A 24,478-nucleotide genomic window follows, 5' to 3' on the forward strand; every position below is an offset into this window, starting at 1 on the left:
ACACATAGGATATTCTCACCAAAGAACTGTGTGTTATCTCGAACTCGATATAATTTTGAAGCCTCCTGTCAATAAACTTTCTGGATCCGCCACTGTCTAGAACTACATTTATTTTTTATATACGTTTAGTCAGAAATCTAATTTCAACTGAAAAGTAATTAACACCTCAAAATAGACAGCTTTATCGGTAAGAGTAAGTTTTCCTGGCCATGCAATATTATTCTCCCATTTTAAAACGGGTCTCTTCTTGCTGGAACCAACACATAGGATATTCTCACCAAAGAACTGTGTGTTATCTCGAACTCGATATAATTTTCGTCCTTCATGGACCCTACAGTGACCAATAAAAGTTATGTTACAACAACATATTAAACCTAAGATTCAGTACAATTTACGGCATGCTTACACCGAAAAAGTAACAATTTTGACAATAACTAGAACATTAGAAATTTTTTCAACCCAACCTCTATATTATACACAAAGTAGTTGCTCGGGCTTGATGGTCCATATTTAGCATTTTCTTATTGAGGTTTTAAATCTTCCTATTCCAAGACAACATCAAATCTTCCAAGGAAGCTTTACAGTTAGCCATTACTAATGCCTTTTTTACGTGTAAAGATATACAAACTGTTAAAAAATCATAGTTTCTATCTTCTTATTTCCAATTGGAAGCATCCTTTGTATATCCTTCTATAGGTCCTTTGGATATTTCATCTATTTACTGAAATAGTTTCTTATCGAAAAAAAGAAAATAATGCAGTTCTTGCTATGTCCCCATCAAGGAGCGTAGTCCAATGAGGTTAGAAAGATTAGTCTCATTTTATTATCTTAATGAAAGCGATAAGGTAAGTTCTCTCTCTTCCCTCTCTCCTTTTTCCTCTCCCCTCTTTCCACCCCACTCCCTCCTATCTCCCCTCTCCTACCCTCTCTGGCAGCCAGGTTTTTCAGCAGTCCTCTCCGTTAAGTCTCAAAGATCACCATGGAGGTGGTTAGCTGTAGAATTGACCAGTCACACTACTGCACTTAGCAAGAAGGAGATCGTTGTTTTATCGAAGATGTAGAAGCCGGCAGAAGCATCTCTCCATCGGTTAGCCAACTTAGATGGATCTTGTTAGTGTTAACTGATCTTATCAGTTTTTCGATAGACAAATACTTTAGGAAACTTGGGGATATCGATAGAGGCAGATTGAGAATTTCAAAGTTTCAAACTAAGTTAGGCTGGATACTGAGCTGTGATCACTGGCCATATTTAGGGGGTCTCCTCAATATCAAAGTGCGCTTAGGTAGTGAGCAGCAAGGTTGGAAGTTATTTTGCTCGATGCTGGATAAGTTTGTCGAAAAAATGGATTATGCTAGATGGTTTTCTGATAATTCCCTCAAGATTCGTCCTCCTATTTTGAGTAGGAAACTAAGTTATGTTGAAATGGAAAAATCAAGTCTTTCCAGTTGGATGCAAATGGGTGTTCACAATAAAATGTAAAGTTGATGGTAGTGTTGAAAGGTACAAGGCCAAATTAGTTGTTGAGGGTTTACTCAGACCTATGGAATTGATTATCAAGAAACATTTGCTCCAATTGCTAAAATCAATTTTGTTAGAATTTTGTTGTCGGTTGCAGTTAACTTTGATTGGCCTCTCTCTCAACTGGATGTTAAGAATGTCTTTCTTAATGGAGAACTAGAAGAATAGGTATTTGTGGACTAGACACCTGGTTTTGAAGTATATCTTAGAATTAACAAAGTGTGCAAGTTAAAGAGATTGATATGGTCTTAAACGACTCCTATAGTCAAAGTCAAGCCGATCATACAATGTTCTACAAGCATACAAGAAATGACAAGATTGTGGTTTTGATGGTTAATGTTGATGATATTATTCTTACCGGCAATGATGAGATAGGACTGACTTTCGTGAAGAAAAAATTAGTAGATGATTTCCAAATCAAAGATTTAGGAACTTTAAAGTACTTCCTAGGCATGGAGTTTTTCAAGTCCAAAAGTGGCATTCTTGTCAACCAAAAGAAGTATACGCTTGGTCTACTACAAGAGACAGGTTTACTTGGTTGCAAGGTAGCATAAACTCCCATTGAGCAAAATCTGAAATTGGAAGCTGCAACAAAAAATGAGATGAAGGAAAGAGAAAAGTACCAGAGACTTGTGGGGAGACTCATATATCTCTCTCACACGCATCTCGACTTGCTTTTGCAATTAGTGTGGTAAGTGAATTCATGCATGCTCCTGAGCCAGCTCACTTTGATGCAGTTCATAGAATCCTAAGATATTTGAAAGGTATTCCAGGAAAAGGGATATTGTTTCAAAGTATTGAAAGGAGAGACGAGTTCATACCAATTTACGTGGAAACCCGAGTACCGGGAGAAAAACCACGATTGTTTGTTGTTATTATTTTCTAATGAATAAAACAATAGGTACAAGGGAGAATAAATAGAGTATACAATGGAATAAAAAAGGAAAAGATTTAGGAAAATAAGGAAAACATTCCCATAATCTTTCCATAATTATTCTAGGATTCTAACAAGGAAAAAGCCTAGAAAAAAGGAAAGAATTCCAACACAAAGACATAACATCTCAATGTTGAAGTTCATATTGATTACTGATTGGACAAGTAGCACGATTGATAAAAGATCCACTTCTAGATATTGCTCCTTTGTTGGAGGAAATCTTGTTACTTGGCAAAGTAAAAAGTGAAGTGTAGTTGCAAGAAGTAGTGCAAAAGTAGAATTTAGAGCTTTAGCCCATGGTATTTGTGAGTGTATATGGATAAGAAGATTGTTGGAAGAATTGAGATTCACTCAGACAATGCTCATGCGTATTTACTGTGATAACAAGGCAGCGATTTCCATTGCTCACCAATCCTTCATGAAAAAATGAAACATATTGAAGTTGGTAAACACTTTATAAAAGAAAAGATCGATGCAGGAGTAATATGCATACCCTAGCTTCCGACAACGGAACAAATTGCAAATGTGTTAGGAAGAGTAAAAATTGTGAGACCCCCAATTATACATACTTATGTTAGGAAGGGTAAGAAGGGAAATTCACCAACAATTAATGAGGGGGAATGAGTGGAAAAAAGAGAACGTGCAGGTGGGTCCCACTGGGTAGGAATTTGAGGGAGACTATAAATAGAATGAATGGGAAATAGGGAGATAGGTATCTTTTTGTCATCTTTAGGGTAAAGGAGGCGGCTGCAGCCGTAAGGGGGGTATCCTTCTTGTAAAGGATGCTGGTATGTTCTTTGTTATTTACTGTTCTTGTCTTTATTTCATATTGTGGCTGTATCTTTTGGCTATATATATAAATAAAAAATCATCTGTCTCTGTTTAGCCATTGTTGGGTGTTTTATTAGATATTGTGTTAGAACCCTGACAGTTACCTAAAGGCCTTCCAAAGTTGCAATTTAACAAATTGATTGACAAGCTGAAAATTACTGATAACTTCAAACCAGCTTGAGTGGGAGTGTTGATTATTTACTTTTTTGTATTATATTTTATTGTATTCGTTGTATTATATTTGCCAAAATTATTTTTTCTTTCTATGTAATGGGTTGTTCTTCTATGTAAGAAAACCCTTCTCTCTTTGTGAAATACAAGAAAAATATTATTTGGCAAGCATCATATAACACTACTTAAGAGAAGTCACATCAACCCAGTCATTTATCATTCGCTTGCCCCAAAAGAGTCCAAAAGAATGTCTGTGTAGTTTCCAACCAAACCATCTTTTTAGTACCACCAAAAGAGACATAGGAAGACCAAAAATGTTATTAGGACATGTCCAAGACGAACAAAAAGTTTCCACAGTAACACCATATGGCCAATGCATGAATATATGAGCTGGAGACTCAAATGGCATTGACACATGATGCACCAAGATGGAGAAACAGGCATGTAAGACATTCATGATTGTAAGAGCTCAGCAGTATAAACAGTTCCAGTTCAAGCTCCCAAAGAAAAATTTATATTCTTTTAGAATAATGATTCAGGCAAATAACTAAACAAAGATCCTTCATAAGAGACTCCACCGTACCTAGCAAATCTATCATATGAGATTTAATAGAGAAAGACAAAGATAGATCAAAGGCCCAAAATCATGTATCGGGATAAGGACGTAATCTAGAGAAGACATTCATATCATTTCACTACTTTAGACAATAAACTTAAAACAAGTGTACCATGCCACCATGTCTAAAATCCAAATAAAAGATTAAGAGAGAATTACGATGCTCACTTGAGCAGTTCATCAACATATTTGAGCCATAAACTCAAAGAGATGCTCTGTTCGTCACCTGCAAGGGCCTTAAATAGATTGTGTACTGTGGATCGATCTGCTACACCGGAAATAGCTGGTGCAATACGCGTAAAAGCCTCTTCTCTAACTAACATCTTCTGCAATACCAAAAAGAACCAATTAGCTTTCCAATCTGTTCATCAAATAAGGAGTTACTAAATTTTCTAACAATTGTCAAACAGAAAAGGTCATCCTCCAAACAGAGAAATGAGACAGAAGGCACATGCACAATAATATCAGGGACTTTGCCCATTATTATCAATCACCAAAACTTTCTAGCATCTATAAAATCATATTCCTTCATGTTATCAATGATATTAAAAATACTATTTTGATACATTAGATTCAGTCTAAACTTTAAAGGTATATGTAAAAGATTCAAGTATCATTTCAACAGAATTGCATGAGTTGATTTTGTTAGATCCATGCAAATCTTGTGATCTATCATTCAAATCTTGATATCATCCTTATTTTGAAGTTTGACTCACGTGCTCCAATCGATCTTCTCACCCCAAAAATTCCACATAAACCTACCGAATAATTACAAAAGCTTTTAAAACTCAAAACCCAAGAAGAAACATGAAATCTAACAAGGGACCAAACATCTGAGGGGTCTCTCTCTTAACCTTTAAATACTTAGTAGCATCTCTTACTCCAAAGATCCTACAAGATAGCTCACTGTTAGGCCCCCTATTATTCACACATACAAAAGCAGGGGCAGAAAAAGTAATAACCAAGTGACAGCTTAACCTATGAGGATTATGGAAAGAATATCTGCTGTGGGACCCACAAGATGGTATGCGAGTATATAAGGAATGTTTTTGGGATTGCTGAAGGCTAGGTCATTTTCAGAGAAAAGTTGCAGAAGCTTTTGAGGAGAAGGCCAACATTCTCGAATTAGCTGGAGTGCCTTTCTTTTGTCTTTACTTATTTCTTGTTGTTATTATTTGTCGTGGTATTTTCACTGTTTAGAGGAAATCTATATAAACTTTGTTCTCTACTCTATTTCTATCAATATATAAATACAGAGTACTGGCTCTGTTTCTCTATTGTGTTGTTGGGAATTTACTGAGTGGTAGGTATTGGATCCTAACATGGAGCCTTTTCAAGAAATGGTTACAATCATATGCCACAGAGAAGTAAACTTAAGGTGAAAATGCTACAACCTTGTGGCCAAAAGGGCTCGATACCTAGACTTTAATTTCCATGATAATAAGTGCCCCAAGGTTCATAGGTTTTACCATTGCTATAGCATTTATGTGGATATAGGAGCTTGTCAGTCCTTTGTTCCTTATTGTAATTTTCTACTCTTAGTTTAGGGCTTCCATACGTGTTTATACACATTGAACTCCTATATATAAAATGAGTGTTGAATTCTCTCTTCTTTTGTTCTCATATTATCGTGGCATCAAAGCTAAGTCTAGGGTTTTAAGATTCTTCTTTTCGAGGTTAATGTTTGATGTTTGGGTCACCAAGTTAGAGTGGCAGTTTGTCGACATCACCCACATCAAGAGGAACATTGCCATCAAGAGAGAAATATTGTTGTTTCCATTTGCTAGAAACAGCTACGTGTGAGACATGAAAATTTTGGCAATTTAGCTCTATGTCTTCATCATCACATGCTGGGGTGCTAGAACAGCGCTCCACACTTGGGATCCTCTTGAGTTTTGGTTTTCAGATTTTTTGTGTGTTTAGATCTAAAAAAACTCAGTTGTGAGGATATTTGAATTTTGAACAAGTAGTTTCTTGTTGTTTTGGTTTCAGTTCTATTTTTTGTGGTTCAATTTTTCTTTTTAAAATTTGGCAATTTAGCTCCATTTTTGTCCCTCCCATTAGCGCTGTTTGTGAGTTTTTGCTACTTTTAACCTAATTGTGTGGTTATTTTTCTCATAATCACCTTAGGTCCATAAATGTTTTGTAAAAGAATAGTTCCTTTTTTATCTTTTTTTTAGAAAAAGGAAACGAGTCTTTTCATTAATAACATGAGTAAAATACGAAGATATAAATTGCAAAGAATTGCGAAGAAGAGACAGACCTAAGACCTTAAGATTAGCGAGTGGACTCGAACATCTCAATTGGGTTGACACTCCCATAATCAGTGTTTTGAAAGGCCCTGCAAGGTGTTATGATATATATTTATAACATATGTCCTTTATTGTAATTGTCATAGTGTCTGGACTTTATTTGTTCTCCATATAAATAAGTAACTTTACTTTGACTCAATATGAATAAGAAATACACTTTCTTTGAATTCTGAATTACACGGTATCAGAGCCGTTAGGGTTTCGAATGGCCGTTAGCTTCCTTCTCCATTAGGCTTAAGTTTAGGTCACCTTCCACTAGTCGTTTGCCGACACAGCCCAGACCATAAGAAGCACCACCTCTGCCCACCCCAGTCTGCCTTCGACGATCGTTAGGAAACACTGCGTGTGGGCTTCACCCGCCACCTGAATATCTCTGCATAGCATCCACGAGCTGGCGCGTGAGAGCACGTGAGAGCTCCGATTTGACCTTCGTCTTCTGAGCTTGTCTTGAACCTCTGTTTCTGGTCAGTCTGTGCTGTTGGGTCCATCAAAGAGTACTCGGGTTTGACGAAAACTGAAGGCTACGCCATTGTTTTAGGGTTTTGTTCCAATTTTGCAGCTGTTTGGATTGGCTTTTTTCTTTGTTTGTGTGGACTACAATCAGTGTGCACATCAATATGGCTGACATAAAAAATTTGGTAGTCTCTAACGTTATTTCCTTAGCCTCTAAGATCACATAACATAAGTTAAATGGATCTAATTATTATGATTAGCATCAGATAATTTTGTTTTATTTGAGAAGTATTGATATGGATGATCATATGACCGAAAATTCCCCAGAAGATGCAAAGCAAAAGAAGGATTGGCGCCTGTTTATATCTTCAGATCAAAAACTCTATTGAGAGTGAGATAATTGGATTGGTTGATCATTGTGAGTCTATTAAAGAACTTCTTGAATTTTTAGATTTTCTATATTAAGGTAAAGAGCAAGTACATAGAATATTTGAGGTTTGTATGCAATAGAATATTTGAGGTTTGTATGCAATTTTTTCGTGCTGAACAAAAAGTTGAGTCTGTCACCGGCTACTTTATGCGCCTTAAGAAGATAACTGTCGAGCTTGGCTTGTTGTTACCTTTTTTTATTGAAAAGGAGACAAGCTTCTTTATTATTAATAAACTCAATGTACAAGAGAACTATACAATGAAAATAATATGGAAGCCAAGAATTGAGGGAGAGAAAGAGAAAAAGGATCAGTAGGTGCACCCGGACATCTCAACTAGATTGACACTCCCATAGCACCCTCACCATATCCAAAATACAAAGAAAAAACCAAAGGACAAGAGCAATACTAAGGTCATGAAAAGACCAAAGTAACCATCAAAACAAACTACAAAAGCTACCTATGGAAGACTAAAGCAAGGCTGCAAGGAAAAACAAAACGGCAGAAATACATATAAAATCCATCCAAACTACAGAACCACTAATTCTGAACTGGCAATCAAAGGAAACTACATTGAATCTCATCAAATGAAGGCGGTCCAATTGAGGCACATGTCTTGAATGGAGTAATCTTTAAATTCTGCATTTGAATAACACCAAGCTGCTGCATTTCTTTTAGAAATCTCTACGATGTTAGCCCAATTCCTTTTTTTATCATGGAAGATGCGTTGGTTAGGTCCAAACCAAATCTCAGCTAGAATCGCTTTTATCAAATTAACCCAAATTAGAAAAGGTTTTTTCGATAAATAAGGTCCCCTGAGTAATTGGCGCTAAACGAACCATCAAAGACCCAAATTGGTTTGAGCATAGAAAATATGCTAAACCAACAATTTGATGAGAAGGGACCGAAAATGAATAGGTGAATTAATAGCTCACTGTTTTCCAAGCAAAGGGGGAACACTGAAGGCAATAAACACGTATTGGGAAGCTTCCTTTGCATAGTCTCGGAACAGTTTAAAGAACCCACTGCCATAATCCAAACTCGGACATTTATTCTCCTTGGACTGCTGGTGCTTGACTTGTTGTTACCTTTTAGTCCTGATGTTCAAGTTCAACAAGCTCAACAAGAGAAGATGGTTGTTATGATCTTTTTTAATGGACTCTTACCTGAATTTGGAATGGCGAAGGCCCAGATTCTCTCTGACTCTAAGATTCCATCATTAAACGATACTTTCACTCGTGTCCTTCGCATTGAAAGCTCTTCGACTGATGTTTCTATTCCTCAACCTAGTAGTGCTCTCTTTAGCAAGAATAATAACCCATGGGTACCTCGAGCGATGGATAGCAATGTTCAGAGGAATAGTTATGATCATCGAAAACCAGATTCTGCAGAGATTATTTGTAATTACTGTCGTAAGCCAAGCCATATGAAACATGATTGTTGGAAATTGTTATATAAGAATAGTCAACGATCTCAACATGCTCAGATAGCTTCTACATGTGATATACCAGAGGCGTCAGGTACTATTTCTATAGATGAATTTGCTAAGATTCAAAACTACCAAGATTCATTACAAGCATCATCTTCCTCTACTCCTGTTGCATCCACCGTTGCCCCAGATACTACAAAGTTTCTTCTTACATCATGTACCAAATGGGTCATAGACTCTAGTGCCACAACTCATATGAGAGGTAATTCTAACCTATTTTCTAGAACGTTGTCCCCTGCCCCTTTTCCATCTGTTACATTGGCAGATGGCCCCACATCTTCTGTTCTTGGCTCTGGCGCTATTTACCTTACCCCATCCTTTTTGTCATCTTTTGTGTTACATTTGCCTAACTTATCATTTAATTTAATTTCTACTAGTCAACTTACTCATTTAATTTATCCCGAATTTCCGTCTTTGTCCTCTTTAAATTGCGATTTGTGTCAATTTGCTAAATTTCATCGTCTTAGTTCGAGTCCTCGAGTCAATAAACGAGCAAGTGCTCCATTTGAATTAGTTCATTCTGATATTTGGGGTCTGTGTCCAGTTATATCTCAAACAGGCTTTCGTTATTTTGTTACTTTTGTTGACGATCATTCTCGTCTAACTTGGTTATATTTAATGAAAAAGTGGAAAAATTGTTCTGAGTTATTATCTCACTTTTATGCCTTTCATACTGAAATAAAAAAATCAGTTTAATGTCTCTCGAAACTTTGCGCATTGATAATGCAGGTGAACATTTTTCTCATACTCTTGGCTCTTACTTGTGTGAACATGGCATTATTCATCAGTCTTCGTGTGTTGACAGTCCATCTCAAAATGGTGTTGCAGAATGAAAAAATAGGTATTTACTTGAAACTGCTCGTGCTTTATCGTTTCAAATGAGATCCTTTCTTCATAGCATTGATTTTGACATTAATAAAATATTCCTTGATTTTAATTATTCACAAGGAAATTCATACGATGGCACAAAACTTAATATTGCATTAATAACCTGAAAAGAAATTTCCTCTGAAACATTAGCATGCTCATGATATGGATTTTCCCAAGCAAGCATTGTTATGAATATCAATCTCTGAAACGTGGGTTCCTGCAGAAATAAACAGAATTTGTTGATATAAAAAGAAAAAGAAAAGAAAAGCATTCTTTTGCTGGTCATCAACATATACTAAAAAAGCAAAAGAGTTGTTCAATTCTTTTTGTCTTTGGTTAATTTCCTTGGCGACGTCATTCATTGGGAGGTTGTATCCCTATTAACGCAGAAAGTTTATTGGTTCCTTCTGCAATTTTTTCTTTTTATTTTAAATTATGTCAATTGATATGGGTTAAAGATTTTATAGCATGTTGTTGGGTTTTACATATATATTAATTCAGAGAGATCAATATCCGACTAATCATTAAATTATGAAATTTTCTTTCTAAGGAATTAAAAGTTATCATTTATACAAGGAAAAGTTACAAAATAGTGTGAACGGAAGAGCAAATTGTGTGATAGAATTTTTGGAAAATAGAGGATACCTCAGAATTATCAGTGATAAGGTAGACCCAGATAAGACAGGTATGATCATCAATGAAAGTTACAAACCACCATTTTCTAGATGAGGTGGTGACCTTGGAAGGACCCCAAACGTCACTATGGATAAGGGTAAACAGTTGTGTGGGTTTGTATGGTTGTGAGGGAAATGAAACCCAATGTTGTTAGCCCGGATACACACATCACAAGATAGAGAGGAGACATTAATTTTAGAAAGAGATAGGGAAACGGATATTTCATATAATTAAAGTTTGGGCGGCCCAACCAAAAATGTCACAACCTACAATCATGTTTTTGAAAAGAAAACGAGTCTCACTATCATTAATATATAGAAAAAAAAAAGAGACAAAGCTCAATGTACATGAGTTATACAAAAAGCAATAAGGGGGGAAGATCAGTAGGCGCACCCGGGTATCTCTACAAAGAGCAATAAGGGGGAAAGATCAGTAGGCGCATCCGGGTATCTCAACTAGGTTGACACCCCCATAGCGCCAACATCACATCCCGTAAACGAAAATAAAACCCTTAAACTAAGATCCTATTCCCAATACAAGATTAAAACAAAGCAAAGAAAAGAGCCACAAATACAAGGCCATAACTAAAGATTCATAATCTGTCCAAAAACAAAGGCGGCAGCCAGGAACAAAGAAGAATAATTCTTGATTGAGCAGAAAACTGGTTGATGTGTAAGGCTGATCCTGAAGATATAATGATCAAGGACTTCAAAACCGGCTATAAAGGCTAGCTAATTTAACAAAATTTCCTGCGAAGAGTAATCTTGAAAATTTTTGGATGGTGAACACCATGAGGATGCGCTCAACCGAACAGAATCATAATGTTCCATCTAAGTTGAAGGTTTATCATGGAAAAATCTTTGGTTTCTTTCAAACCAGATTTCAACTAAGAGAGCTTTTACTGCATTTACCCACTTTGGTTTCTTCTTCAAGGCTGGACCGACAAGAATTTGAGTCACATTGTTCTTAAAACCTTGATAAAAAAAACCCAAGAAATGTTGAATGTTTGGAGAAGGAAAAACCAACAATTAGAAGCAAAAACACAGTCAATTAAAAGGACCTACAATCATGTTCAAAAGTGCTAAAATAGGAACACAATAAACTAGCCCTAGAGATACTACTACTAGAGGTATCATCATCAAGGATGTAAAGTCTCCCGCTATGTCGAGCAGTGCCAATTGTCCTCTCCGAGCTCATGTCCTGAAATCAAACAGATTCAGGTAAGAAGATTGCTTTACAATGCAGCTCATGAGTGATCTTGCTTATAGATAACAAGTTGTAAGACAGTTTAGGCACATACAAAACATTCTAGAGAGCGAGACCATCAAAGGGGACTATTTGTTCTTTGCCAGCATTCGGAGCTAGAGAGTCATCAGCTATTCGGATTTTTTCATTACAGACACAAAGGACATGAGAAATAAAGTGCTCTAAAGAACCTGTCAAATGATCTGTAGCCCCTCAGTCTAAAATCCAGGGATTATTCCCATCAACACTAATAAGCCTAAAGGACTAAAGCATACCTGACTGAGCAATGGCACCCAGAGTAAGAGTCTTGGTCTGGCTTGCAGTAGGGCTAGTTGACTGAAAAGTGTTGGCAGTGGTAGTCTCACTAACGTGGACACCTTCTGAGTTATGTTTCTCGTTGGAGGACCGTTTCTTACCTTCTGGGGACAATCGTGGAGTTTCCAACATTGATCCATGGTGTGCCATTGTTTCTTGTAGTGCTAAAAAACAAGGATAGATTTTCCATTATTTTTATCATTATCCTGAGTTGAGAACCAGCACTAAAGGCAGCAAAGTTAGTGGCAAGAGTTGCAAAAAAACTCATAGCACTTGTGCGATCATCCTCGAGGCAGATTTCAGAACAGATTTCCATCAAGGAGGGAATCAGCCTCTAGCCTAATATAGCCTTCAAACTACATCAAACTTAGGATTAAGACTAGCAAGAAAGCCATAAATCCTGTCAATCTCTTCAATTCTAGAGTACTACAAACCGTCACTAGGACTACTCCAGACTAGTTCTCTGCATAAGTCCATTTCCTGCCAGGTAAGAGAAAGCTTATTAAAAAAGGATGTGACATCCATGGTTCCTTGCTTGCACCCATGAACCTGCTTCCTCAGTATGTATAGGCAAAAGGCATTCTGACATTTGGAGTAAAGTGTATGGGTCATGTCCCAAATATCTTTGGCTGTTGCAGAAAATAGTAATGGTTTGCCAATCTAGGGTTCCATATTGTTAATCAGAATGGATTGAAGAATAGCGTCCTCTGCCTTTCAGTATCGTTCCTGTGGGTCGCCTGGTGGAGGGCGAGGTATTTCCCCCGTCAGAAAGCTAAATTTATTTTGTCCTTCAAGATCCATCTTGACTAATTGAGACCATGAGAAATAGTTATTGTCATTCAACTTTTTTTCTAAAACATGATATCCTATAGACAGAGCCACAGTATTAATCATATAAGGAGAGGATAAAGTAGGGAATGAGGTTACCAGATTCTCAGAATAATCGGTACAAGAGTATAGGATGTCATCCCTAAGGTAGCCTCAATTGCTGCAATATGTTGTTGAAGCCCTTCCAATTGCTCTTGAGTTAATCCCAAGGAAGCCTGCACATTAGGATTGGAATGTGCCGAAGATTCACCAACCTCAAATATTGAGTGAATTTGAGGATTCTTAACATAGAGTTGATAACTAAGGTTTGTGGGTGGCAAGGCATATAGATTTAACAGCAAAAGCGATGGTGGCCGACTGGAATTAGGAGGCAGTACATAAATCGGGGCATTGGGAGCAGTATAGGCCGCAGATGAAGGAGAGGGTTGCACAGTTGGAAAGGTCGGCGTTGTTTGAGGAGAAAGGAATGACACATGTAGCTCCAGCGGCGACGCAAACAACTACAAATTTAACTAGATCACATTTTCCAAAGTCGTTTGAAGGCGGCGGAACCATTCGTCCATGTCAGCACAGATCCAAGCATCAGCGGCGGCACTAAAACTTGTGGCTATCTCCTCTATTTGATTTCCATCATTGATTGTGTCTTCTAGTGTTTATAGGGTGTATTCAATGTCTCGCTCTGATACCATATTAAAAGTAGAGACAAAGAACAACACACCAATTTACGTGGAAACTCGAGTACCGGGAGAAAAACTACGATATTTTGTCCTTATTATTTTCTGATGATTTACAAACTATCAAAGGTATAGTGAGAGATTAAATAGAATACACAAGGGCATAAGGAAAAAGGAAAAAAGATTTATGGTAAGCTTTCCATAAATACACAAGGGCATAAGCTAGTTGTCTATTTATTTTTTCCTTTGTATCTTTTGTTAATATGAAAAATTAATAAGAAAGTCATATCGGGGTTTTTCTCCTAGTACTCGGGTTTCCACGTAACTCAGTGTCTATTTTCTTTACCGCTTTTAACAAAGTGAAAAGAAACCAATAACCCAAATGCAAACTACACGATGGAGTGAAGAGAAGAAAAAAGATAGAATGGAAGAGTAAAATGAAAACCAAATTAAACATAAAACTTGAAAAGGATATCCAGATAGGAGATCAGAAAGAGCACATCAAAAGAACATCATAAAAACCCAAGAGCAAACAAATTCCAGTTGCATTGCTGCTAAAATTTTCTGTTATTAGAAAATATAAAGAAGCAAGAAGTACTTACACTGAGTGAAGGATGAATATTTGAGCTGTCCCTTGACAAGAATCTAAAACAGCAATACTCTATCAAACTGCGAGCATCGTTGTAAACAGATTCATGCACAAGGGCTTTAAATATCCTCTGCATTTTCTGCCCAGTCAAGCCATTCATCCTGCATGTCATTACATTAAAGATCAGTCAAATAAATTATGTATATAATTCTTCACAAATAAATGAAAGAAAAATCTAAACAAGATAGGAAACCAGAAAGAAAAAAAACAAACCAAACCATACAAGATAGGAAACAAAAAAAAAAAAAAAAACAAACCAGGAACATGAAATCAAAATTTCCAGGCTAATAAGAACCTCTCAAATTTAACATTTTTTATTGCTAAGTAGAAAATGAAAAATAGGCAAGTTAAACTGAGAGCGAATCAATTGATATTTTTTCCTTTGAAGGGAAAATATGTGTGAGTGGTATTGCAACTAACATATAAGAAAACAATCTTCAAAACAATTGACCTTATGGCTAATCATACACAGATTATACTTATACTTAGTACTGGTACCACTAATTCTTTTTGGAAGGATCCTTGGCTTAGTTGTGGCACTCTTTACCCCCACCCCCAACTTCTTTATTAATATAAAACTCAGAGTACAAGAGAATTATACAATGAGAATAACAGAGAAGCCAAAATGTTGGGGGATCAGGAGACGGACCTAGGCATCTCAACTACCCTCTTAACGCCATCGTCATATACCATAGAAGCATCCATAAGTAATATAAATTTTGAGGAACAAAAAAGACAGTACGGTAACAGCCAAGACAAACAAGTTCTGGCAGATAGGAACCATTAAAGTGGTTGATCTGCAGATTGAGGAGTCTGAGGCTTGAGAGATCGGGATGTAACTTTCGGAATTTTGAAGGAGCATTTGAGGATTGCTCAAGAAGCATGAAGAAATTTGTTGATCGTAAAAGGCATGAATGGGAGTTTGAGGTTGGTGATTATGTATATCTAAAATTACATCCCTATAGACAGACATCTGTGGTCATAAGGCATAATGAGAAGTTATCTTCCAAGTATTTTGGGCTGTATTGCATTGAAGAAAGAGTGGGAAAGGTAGCTTATCGGTTGATTTTACCAACGGGAGCTTCTACTCACCCAGTGTTTCACGCTTTGCAACTGAAGAAAGCATTAGGACCAAGGAAGATATGGTGGAACCAGTTTTACCTCCCCTGTTTAAGCGTTTTGAATGGGTGACTGAACCTGAGGAAGTTTATGGCTACCACAAGAATCCAGTACTAGTGGATGGGAGGTGTTGATTGCTTGGAAAGGTCTGGCTACTCATGATGCTACCTAGGAGATTGTTGAAGATTTTCGCCGACAATTTCCTATGTTTCACCTTGAGGCCATGGTGGATTTAGAAGAGGGGTGTAATTAGGCCCCCAATTATACATTAATATCATAGGAGAGGTAAGGGTATTTTGGGGAGAGAAGTTGTTAAGTGAGGGGACCACTAAAGTGCTAGAATATAAATAGAACGTTTCAGAGAGGAGAAGGGAGTTAGTTACTGTTAAAAAACCTTCTCGAGGTGAGAGGTTTATGGCAGAGGCAATCGAGTATGATTGTTCTCTAGGGTTATCGATTCATTCCTTCTTCATAAAATCAATACCTTTCATTATCACCGTGATCAAAATGTCAAAATCGCTTCCATAACAGTAGTCGAAATTCGCTCCAACTCGTAATGGAATCCCTGTCTTCCTTCCATCGAAACCAATCAGGAGCTTCGCCCTCCAAGCAAAGAACAGCAGCATCCAATTTATCTTTCTTTGTTAGACGATTGATCACAAAATATCTCTCTACACGATGTAACCATTCATCAACACTCTTGCTTGATAACAGAATAATTCTGTTTAAATAATTTGTTATTTAGTTTCAAACAGTTGTTGTAGTTATACTGTTATCAACTGTTATTATTCCTATAAATACCTTGTAATACCTATAGTAATATTCATTCAAGAAATAACATTCTCCTTCATGAGAAATTCTACTTCCTTTTGAATTCTTTCATGGTATCAGATTGGTGACTAACGTCCGATCCTGAAGCTTCCGTCATTACCAGGTCTTCACTGGAACCCATGACTGATCCAACCAAAGAACTCTCTTCTCCAATCTTCCTCCTCTCCAATATCTGTAATCTAATTTCAATCTGTCTTGATTCTACAAACTTTGTACCGTGGAAATTCCATATTCAATCAATCCTGATTGCACACAAACTCTTTGGCTTCGTTGATGGCTCTAATCGAAAACCCGCAAGATTTATTGCACAGTCCACTACTGGTACCACTTCATCCTCTTCTTCTGAAGCAATCACTTCTCCCCAAACAGCAGCACATACTCAACCAAGCCCACTCCATGATGAATGGATTGCTAAAGACCACGCTCTCATCAACGCTACTCTCTCTCCCGGTGTCCTTGCCTACATTGTCGGCTGCTCCACATCCAAAGATATATAGGACACCTTAGAGAAACACTACCTTTCCAATTCTCGGGTCAATGTGGTGAACCTCAAGTCTGAATTACCATCTCCAAGAAAGCCGGTGAATCAATAAATTCGTACATCCAGCGCATCAAAGAACTAAAAGATAAGTTGTCCAATGTCTCTGTTCTTATTGATTCTGAAGATCTCATTATTTACACAATGAATGGTTTACCATCTGAATATAATACCCTTCGAACCTCAATTTGCACCAGGTCTACCTTGGTATCTTTTGAAGAACGCGTGTTCTTTTAATATCAGAAGAGTTTGCCACTGATAAACAGACTAAACGTGATGAAAATCTACCTCAAAATTTCGTGTTTATTGCTTAGAATAATCAAACTCGAAGCCAAAATTACAATCCACATAACAGAGGAGGAAACTATAGTGGTAATAACCATAACAGCCGTCGAAGCAGTAGCAACAATAAAGGAAATGGAAGAGGTAACCCAAGTGGTTATAATGGAAGAGGCAGAATCCCAAAAAAGTCATTACCAAATAACCTCTCCAACATATTCCCTAACACTTCTTAAAAAACCCTACTGATCAGCCAGCCAACAAAATTCAGTGCCAAATTTGCAATCGACTTGGTCACAGTGCACTTGACTGCTACAACCGCATTGAACTACAACTATCAAGGTCGTCATCCACCAGCACAACTTGCTGCTATGGTAGCCACTCAAAACTACAATACTGTTGCAAATTCTAGTACTCAATGGCTTGTTGACTCTAGCTGTAACTCTCACATCACTTCTGATTTATCTCAATTAGCCAATACTTCTAACTTTGCCAATGATGAACAGATAGTTGTAGGCAGTGGGCAAGCTCTACCAATAACTCACTCAGGCTGTGGTATTCTCCTAACACCTTCCTCTTCTCTGAAACTCCAAGAACTCCTTTGTGTGCCCTCTATATCCACTAATCTTGTATCTGTACATCGTCTCTGCATAGATAATAATTGCATTTTGTTTGTTTGACTCCGATTTCTTTCATATTCAGGATAAAACCTCGAGAAAAATCCTTTTTCAAGGACCCAGCATAAATGGTCTTTACCTAATACAAATCTCTCAAACTTCAAAATCTTCATCCACAGTTGCCCATGTTGGAACAAAAACATCCTCTTCAGTCTGGCATGAACGGTTAGGACATCCAAGTGATCCCATACTCTCTTCTGTTTTATGTAGCATGAATTTACCTTTTCATTCATTACCAAAAAATGTATGCTAACCTTGTGCACAAGGAAAACTACATAAACTTCCCTTTTCTCATTCCACTTCCACTTCTCTATATCCCTTAGAACTAGTAAAAGTTGATGTATGGGGACCTTCCCCAAAAAAGTCAATAAACAACTTCAACTACTATGTTTCCTTTATTGATGACTTGTCTAATACACTTGGCTCTATCCCATTACCCATAAATCTGATGTTTACTCTATGTTTCAGATCTTTAAACCCCTAGCTGAAAACCAACTATCTCTTAGAAAAATTAAGAAGTGATGGAGGTGGAGAATTTGTGAACCATTCTCTTCAATCCTATCTTCAAAAATATGGCATCATTCATCAAAAATCTTGTCCCTATACACCCGAACAAAACGGCGTAGCCGAAAGAAAACATAGACACATTGTCGAAATAGCAGCCACTTTGATGTCCAGAGCCTCTATACCCATAAAATTCTGGCCTTTTGCCTTCAACACTGCTGTCTATCTAATCAACCGCCTCCCATCTCCCAACCTTGGCTATAAATCACCCTTTGAAATACTTTTCCATAAGACCCCTGATTACACCTATTTAAAAGTCTTTGACTGCACCTGCTACCCTCTCCTAAAACCATATACATCAAACAAACTTCAACCAAAGACAACCAAATGTACCTTTCTCGGATATGCATCAGATTCTAATAGATATCTTTGTTACAACATGAGCAACCAACAAGTCTATACCTCTAGACATGTTATTTTTTATTAGTCATCTTTTCCATTCACTGAACCAAATGATACGTCTTTCAAAACCCAAGCCAAACCTCCCCAGCCCACAAAAACCAATTATACTCTTCCTTACTCTCTTTTTGCCGCTTTCTAACACACAAATACCACAATCAAGCGATATCTCTCCTCAGCTGCCCACTACCTCTACTTCACCAGTACATCACACAGAAGCAACCCTGATGAATGTTGAAGATGATAGACTTAATACACTGCCCATTGAGAATGCAGAGGTTAATATACCAAGTCAAAATTTCAGGGATGAAGCTGAAATCTTTGTTGCTCCCTTAGCACATAACTCCGACTCTATGCAAACTTGAGGTAAGTCTGGGATTTCCAAAAAGAAGATTTTTGTTGCTACTGTTACAGTAATCTGGAACCAACTTCATTCACCAAAGCCAAAGTACTTCCGGTATGGCAAGATGCTACGGCTAAGGCACACTCTGCACTTATTAAACAAGGCACATGGGTCCTAACACCTTTACCTCCTGGAAAAAGTGCAATAGGATGTAAATGGGTCTATAAACTTAAAAGGAACCCAAATGGAACAATAGCTAGACAGAAAGCCCGCCTTGTAGCAAAAGGATACCATCAAGAAGAAGGTGTTGACTATGAAGAAACCTTCAACCTAGTCGTTGAAAAGGCAACTATTCGCATCATCTTATCTCTTGCAGCTCAATATGGATGGAAAATCAGACAACTTGATGTAAAAAATGCCTTCCTTCAAGAAGTATATATGCAACAGCCTCAAGCCTTTGTCAGCTCATCACAACCTCATCATGTTTGCAAACTACTCAAATCACTATACGGGCTTAAACAAGCACCATGGTTCGAATGCTTTACTTCATATCTTTTAGATCTTGGCTTCATTGCTTCACAAGCTGACTCCTCTCTGTTTGTTAGAAGTTTGAATGGCGCCATTATCTACTTGTTACTAACGTTGATGACATCACAATAACAGGAAACCAACAGCAGTATATTTCAGAGTTAATATCCCAGCTTCAGTTTCGTTTTGATATGATTGATCTTGGTAACCTTCATTTTTTTCTTGGGTTAGAAGTGCAGTACACCTCAAAGGGTATCCATGTAACCCAACAGAAATATATTAGAGATCTATTAAAGAAGCATGAGATGTCAAATACAAAGCCTTGTACTACTCCTATGACTCTCCATCCATCTACTGACACTGGTGGACCATGCTCTGTTGAAGATGCTCAGTCATATAGAGCTGTAATTGGCTCTTTACACTATTTAACCTTCAGTAAACCAAACATCTCCTTTTCAGTTGGAAAATTTTCTCAATATATGCACTCTCCTCATATGTCTCAATTAGGAGCTGCAAAAAGAGTGCTCAGATATCTCTGTGGAACTTCCAACTCTGGGCTCTTGTTTCAAAAAGCATCAATCAAACCTCTCCAATTAACTGCATTTTCTGATTCTGATTGGGCAGGAGATCGTGATGATAGACACTCTTACTACTGGCTTTGTAGTATTTTTAGGCTCCGATCCAATATCTTGGGGAGCTAAGAAACAAACCACATTGTCACGTAGCTCCACTGAAGCTGAATACAGAGTTTTAGCCATTACCGCTGCTGAAGTCGCTGGCTAAGACAAATCCTAAGGGATTTACAGATTTTCGGGATTGACCCACCCCGACTATTCTGTGACAACCACTCTGCAATTCAACTGGCGAAAAATCCTGTTTTCCATGGGAGGACAAAACATATCGAGATAGACTTTCATTTTGTTCGAGAACGAACAACTAGAAGAGATGTCGTTTTAAGTTCGTTCCTACACAACAGCAAATGCCAGACTTATTCACTAAACTGCTCACATCTGATCGTCTTCACTACCTCACAAGCAAACTCATGCTTCATAAACATTCATTTGAGGGGCCATGATAACAGAATAATTCTGTTTAAATAATTTGTTATTTAGTTTCAAACAGTTGCTGTAGTTATACCGTTATCAACTGTTATTGTTCCTATAAATACCTTGTAATACCTTCAGTAATATTCATTCAAGAAATAATATTCTCCTTCATGAGAAATTCTGCTTCCTTTTGAATTCCTTCATTGCCTTCTTCTCCTTTGAAAATTGGAATCTAAAGCTTCCTTAATCTCATATTGAACAATGGTACCTCTCGATTATTCAGCACCGCAGTGCACTGATTTCTTCTGACATCAAGTGAGTATTCTGATCTTCTTTCGTTCCCTGACCTGATCCTTTATCCATAGGTCTTTTCTCTTTATCTGTAACTGTCCTTTTGATGATGATGCATCTTTCAACGACCCACCTCCAATTAATTCCATCTTGTGCATCCACTTCATCATATTGTCCCTCATCATAGCAAAATTTGCGTCCGATCTCTGATCTGCAGTCGCCCGCTTTATTTCTGCTTCAGCAAATTAGCCATCCATCTTTCTTCAAGGGCTCTATGTCTCTTGCCAGCTTCAATGAAGCACGTCTCCACCAGCCCTTCCATTGTTACTTTCTTGGAGGGTGCTTCCATCTTTTCTTCAACTTCTATCGCTCTTGCTTCCATCTTCCCAACCATTCTAGGATCCACTGCTTTGATACCAAATTTGTAAGGCCTCAACCTCAATTTATTTATCAACAACAGGGGAAGGCTTCAAGAGTTTCCCAATCTCCCCAATTCTCAAGAAGAATTCTACTTTAAGTTTCTAGCCAAAAAGATAATTCTCCTATCCTTTTAACACAAAGTATATTTTAAGGAAATAACAAAATAACCTAACTAACAATATTCCTCTGACCCCACACGATAAAACTAACTATAACTCCATTTCAGCCTCTCTTATTCTTTCTAGAATAAACCTTGAGTCTCAGGGACTTATCAAATTAGGAGATATCTTTACAAAAGTTTTGAATGGAGTTGAAATAGAGTACCTATGTAACAAGTTGGGCATGATTAATATATATGCTCCAGCTTGAGGGGAGTGTATAGTCATGTAATTATAGAAGCTTATTAGTCATTTGTCCTTTACTGTATTTATTTACGATTCCCACGTATGCCTATATATATCAAATTCTATTGTATACAATGAAGGAGTTATTTCATATTTTGCTCTAACAACAACATTCTCCAATAGGAAGAAACAATAAATGGAAATTAAGTCAATAAGGTAGAATATTTCAATATCCTTAGATCAAATGACCAAATTTTGTATGGGTTAACCATTTGCATTTTGTTATAAAAAAATCAAATTATACAAAAAATGACCAAATTTTGTTATAATCTGACCTGCTAAATTGCTCAATGGATACAACAGCAGCAGAAGAGAGAAGGCCATTCGGTGTCCTGATATTAACGGTACATTCCACCTTAACTATATCCTCTTTCTCAGTGGTATCATAGGCTTCTGCAGGAATATGATCTTTGTTTTTACTGGTTTTTCCTCGGGGAGATGTGACTTCATTTAAGAAGTTCTGCGTCTTCAGCAGCCATTTGTTTAAGTTTTGTTGCACTGCATCTGTCAGGAAATGAGAATAGAGCACAGACAGAACGAGGGTTCAGAGGGAGTAGGGGGAAAAACAATACCAAGACAAAAGACACTACCCACTAAGCATTGACCTTAATATGACGCTATGGCACAACCGGAAGGTTTTATGAAGCAGTAGTGGTCCAATCATGTTTGTAAGATACACAAGACTCGGACAGAAACAAGCCCCGATGGCTTGGTTTAACAAGCTTCAACAAGTGTTACTGCAACGGGGTTCTAAAATTATAGAGTTTATAGTTTTCTGTTTTTTTCTTGTTATGATATAGACTAAGATTTTTATTCTAAGCTATGTTGATGGCATCTTGGTGACAGAGTGACAGGAAATGACAATGTTTTCATCAACTATTTTGTTGTTGAACTTACTAACGTTTTTGCTTCAAAGGACTTAGGAAATCTATGCTGCTACTTCCTTGGTATTTCAGTTTACTGGTGCAATAATGGAATCCATCCCAACCAGACCAAGTGTGCACTGAATCTTCCCGAAAGACTAGGCCTACTTCACATCAACCCATGAACCTCCACGTAGTCACTAGAAAATCCTTAACAGCCAATTAGGAAGAACTACTGACAAATCTCACATAGAAGGAACTCTTCAGTACCTTCCACACATCAGACTTGAAAATTCGTTTGTCATCACCAAATTAAGCCTCTTTGTTCATAATTGAACATCCCTCCATTAGAAAGCTATCAATAACATCAAAGGTACTCTGTCACTGGGCTTACGAATTCCCAAGTCCAAAATGACTTCATCATTGTCGTTGCCTACTTAGACGTACATTGGTCGTGCTCATGTGATGATCGGAAATCTGTAGCATTCTTTAATTGCTTGGTCATCCATAGGTCCAACACTGAATCAGAGTATCATTCTTTGGCCCACAAAGATACTGAGATCAGCTGGTTTCAGTCCCTTCTGGACAAGATCAGTTGCTCAAGCTCACTTACACCAATTATTTGGTATGACAACATCAGCGCATTCCATCACTCCAAACCCATTTTATCATACCCGGATAAACATTGGAAATTGACATACACTTTGTTCACGATAAAGTCCTTGACAAATCCTTCGGAGTGCAGCATGTTCCCAAAACTGATTATTAGTTGATGGATTAACAAAAGAGTTGTAAGAAACCAAGTTGGTTTACCATCATCACAAAATCAACGGCATTTCCTCACCCTTTCCTTTAAGGGGGAGTGTTAACGTGTTAGCCTAAAACAATATCGTGTTGGTTATATAAATTGAATACTGTCATTTTTAATTAATTATGTTAGTGTTGCCCGTGGTACACAAGGATGACGTCCTACTAACTTTCTCCTTCTGGATGCATGACATGTTCTACTCTAGCTCCATAAATGAAATTATCATGAAAATATGGTGTTCAACTATAGCAAGGAGTAATTGCAATGGAGAAACATAAGTAGTAATTAATCAAACAGTTGACAAGGAAAATAAAGAAACAGAGAAAGTAACTAAAACTGAAAATCCTTAGAAAGAATGTCAACAAACTCACTCGCATCAATGTCATTAAGCGGCCATTTATCTCCCATAGACATACCCACAAGCTTAAACCGATATTTGGGCTTCGGAACATTTCTAGTGAAACACCGAAAGACGAGTTTATCGGCATGAAGAGAAATTGAAGGATCCAATCCAGCGGTAGATGGTTTCAAATAGGTGGAAGGGAGTTTAAAGAGCATTTCTGTTTCAATTCAAAGAGTCTTGGAATTGGAAATCCATGTGTTTATGGGTGATGGTGAAGTAGAAGAAGAAATTAAACCACCATGTGGGGGGTTGAATTGGATGAATTGGAAAGCAAAATAAGGATACAGTGGAGTTTTGGAACTTGAACTTCTTCTCCTCACCTGGATATTTTCTATTTTGCTTTCGCCCGAAATAACAAAAAACCGGTCGGCCTTACAGATGGTGTTATGGAAGAGCGGCCGTTTTGGTTTTTTACGGTCTCCTTTCGTTTTCGGTTTTTTATTTCTGTTTTCATTTCTAAGAAACAGCGTATTTGATAACGTTTTTTGTTTTTCATTTTCTAGTAGCAAATTCCATTTTCATCCAATACTTTCATTTTTTTTAGTTTTGGATTTCCCTCAAAATTATGCAACTCCAATTTCCTTTTTTGTTTTCAAAAGCATAACAATGTTGGATGTTTTTGTTGAAAAAGAAAAAGCTCTTATTACCCTTCTAAGTTAATTTTGTAAAGTCAATTTAATGAAGGTGGTTGTGAGAATGGAGTGTAGGAATGAACTAACTTGTACTAAAGAAGGGGTTGAGGATTCTCTAATGGTACCAAGCGATTAAGCTTTATGAAAGCCTTTATGTGATATAACTTGTTTAACTAGCTCATGATTAAGGCGAGCACCTCTCAATATCTTTAAACACCACACTTTATCTCCTTTCGAGATCCAAATGACTAAGTCTAACCAAACAAGGGTATATCTAGAAGTGTTCACTTATTAGACTTATAAAGTTTTGCATTTAAGGGTGGC

The 24,478-nt window shown here is 37.3% G+C and overlaps 1 protein-coding gene across 3 annotated transcripts in view; it reads right to left on the bottom strand.

Moving 5' to 3' along the window:
* The window catches only part of LOC101209123, a 39,433-nt gene extending 15,536 nt beyond the window's left edge, over window positions 1-23,897 (bottom strand). Inside the window, exons 1-6 of one of the 3 annotated variants that reach the window (XM_011661943.2) lie at window positions 23,491-23,897; window positions 21,724-21,952; window positions 13,963-14,110; window positions 9,745-9,840; window positions 4,240-4,397; window positions 166-331 (exon numbers count right to left, since the gene is read on the bottom strand). In XM_011661943.2, coding sequence (XP_011660245.2) covers window positions 166-331; window positions 4,240-4,397; window positions 9,745-9,840; window positions 13,963-14,110; window positions 21,724-21,952; window positions 23,491-23,677 — 984 coding nt within the window. In that variant the 5' untranslated portion in view covers window positions 23,678-23,897. The remainder of the gene's footprint in view (window positions 1-165; window positions 332-4,239; window positions 4,398-9,744; window positions 9,841-13,962; window positions 14,111-21,723; window positions 21,953-23,490) is intronic. The other 2 variants (XM_031884111.1, XM_031884113.1) reach the window with 2 other exon arrangements.
* Window positions 23,898-24,478: the final 581 nt, after the last annotated feature.

The sequence above is a fragment of the Cucumis sativus genome, chromosome 1 (assembly GCF_000004075.3).
Source record: "Cucumis sativus cultivar 9930 chromosome 1, Cucumber_9930_V3, whole genome shotgun sequence".
Classification (NCBI taxonomy): Eukaryota; Viridiplantae; Streptophyta; class Magnoliopsida; order Cucurbitales; family Cucurbitaceae; genus Cucumis; species Cucumis sativus.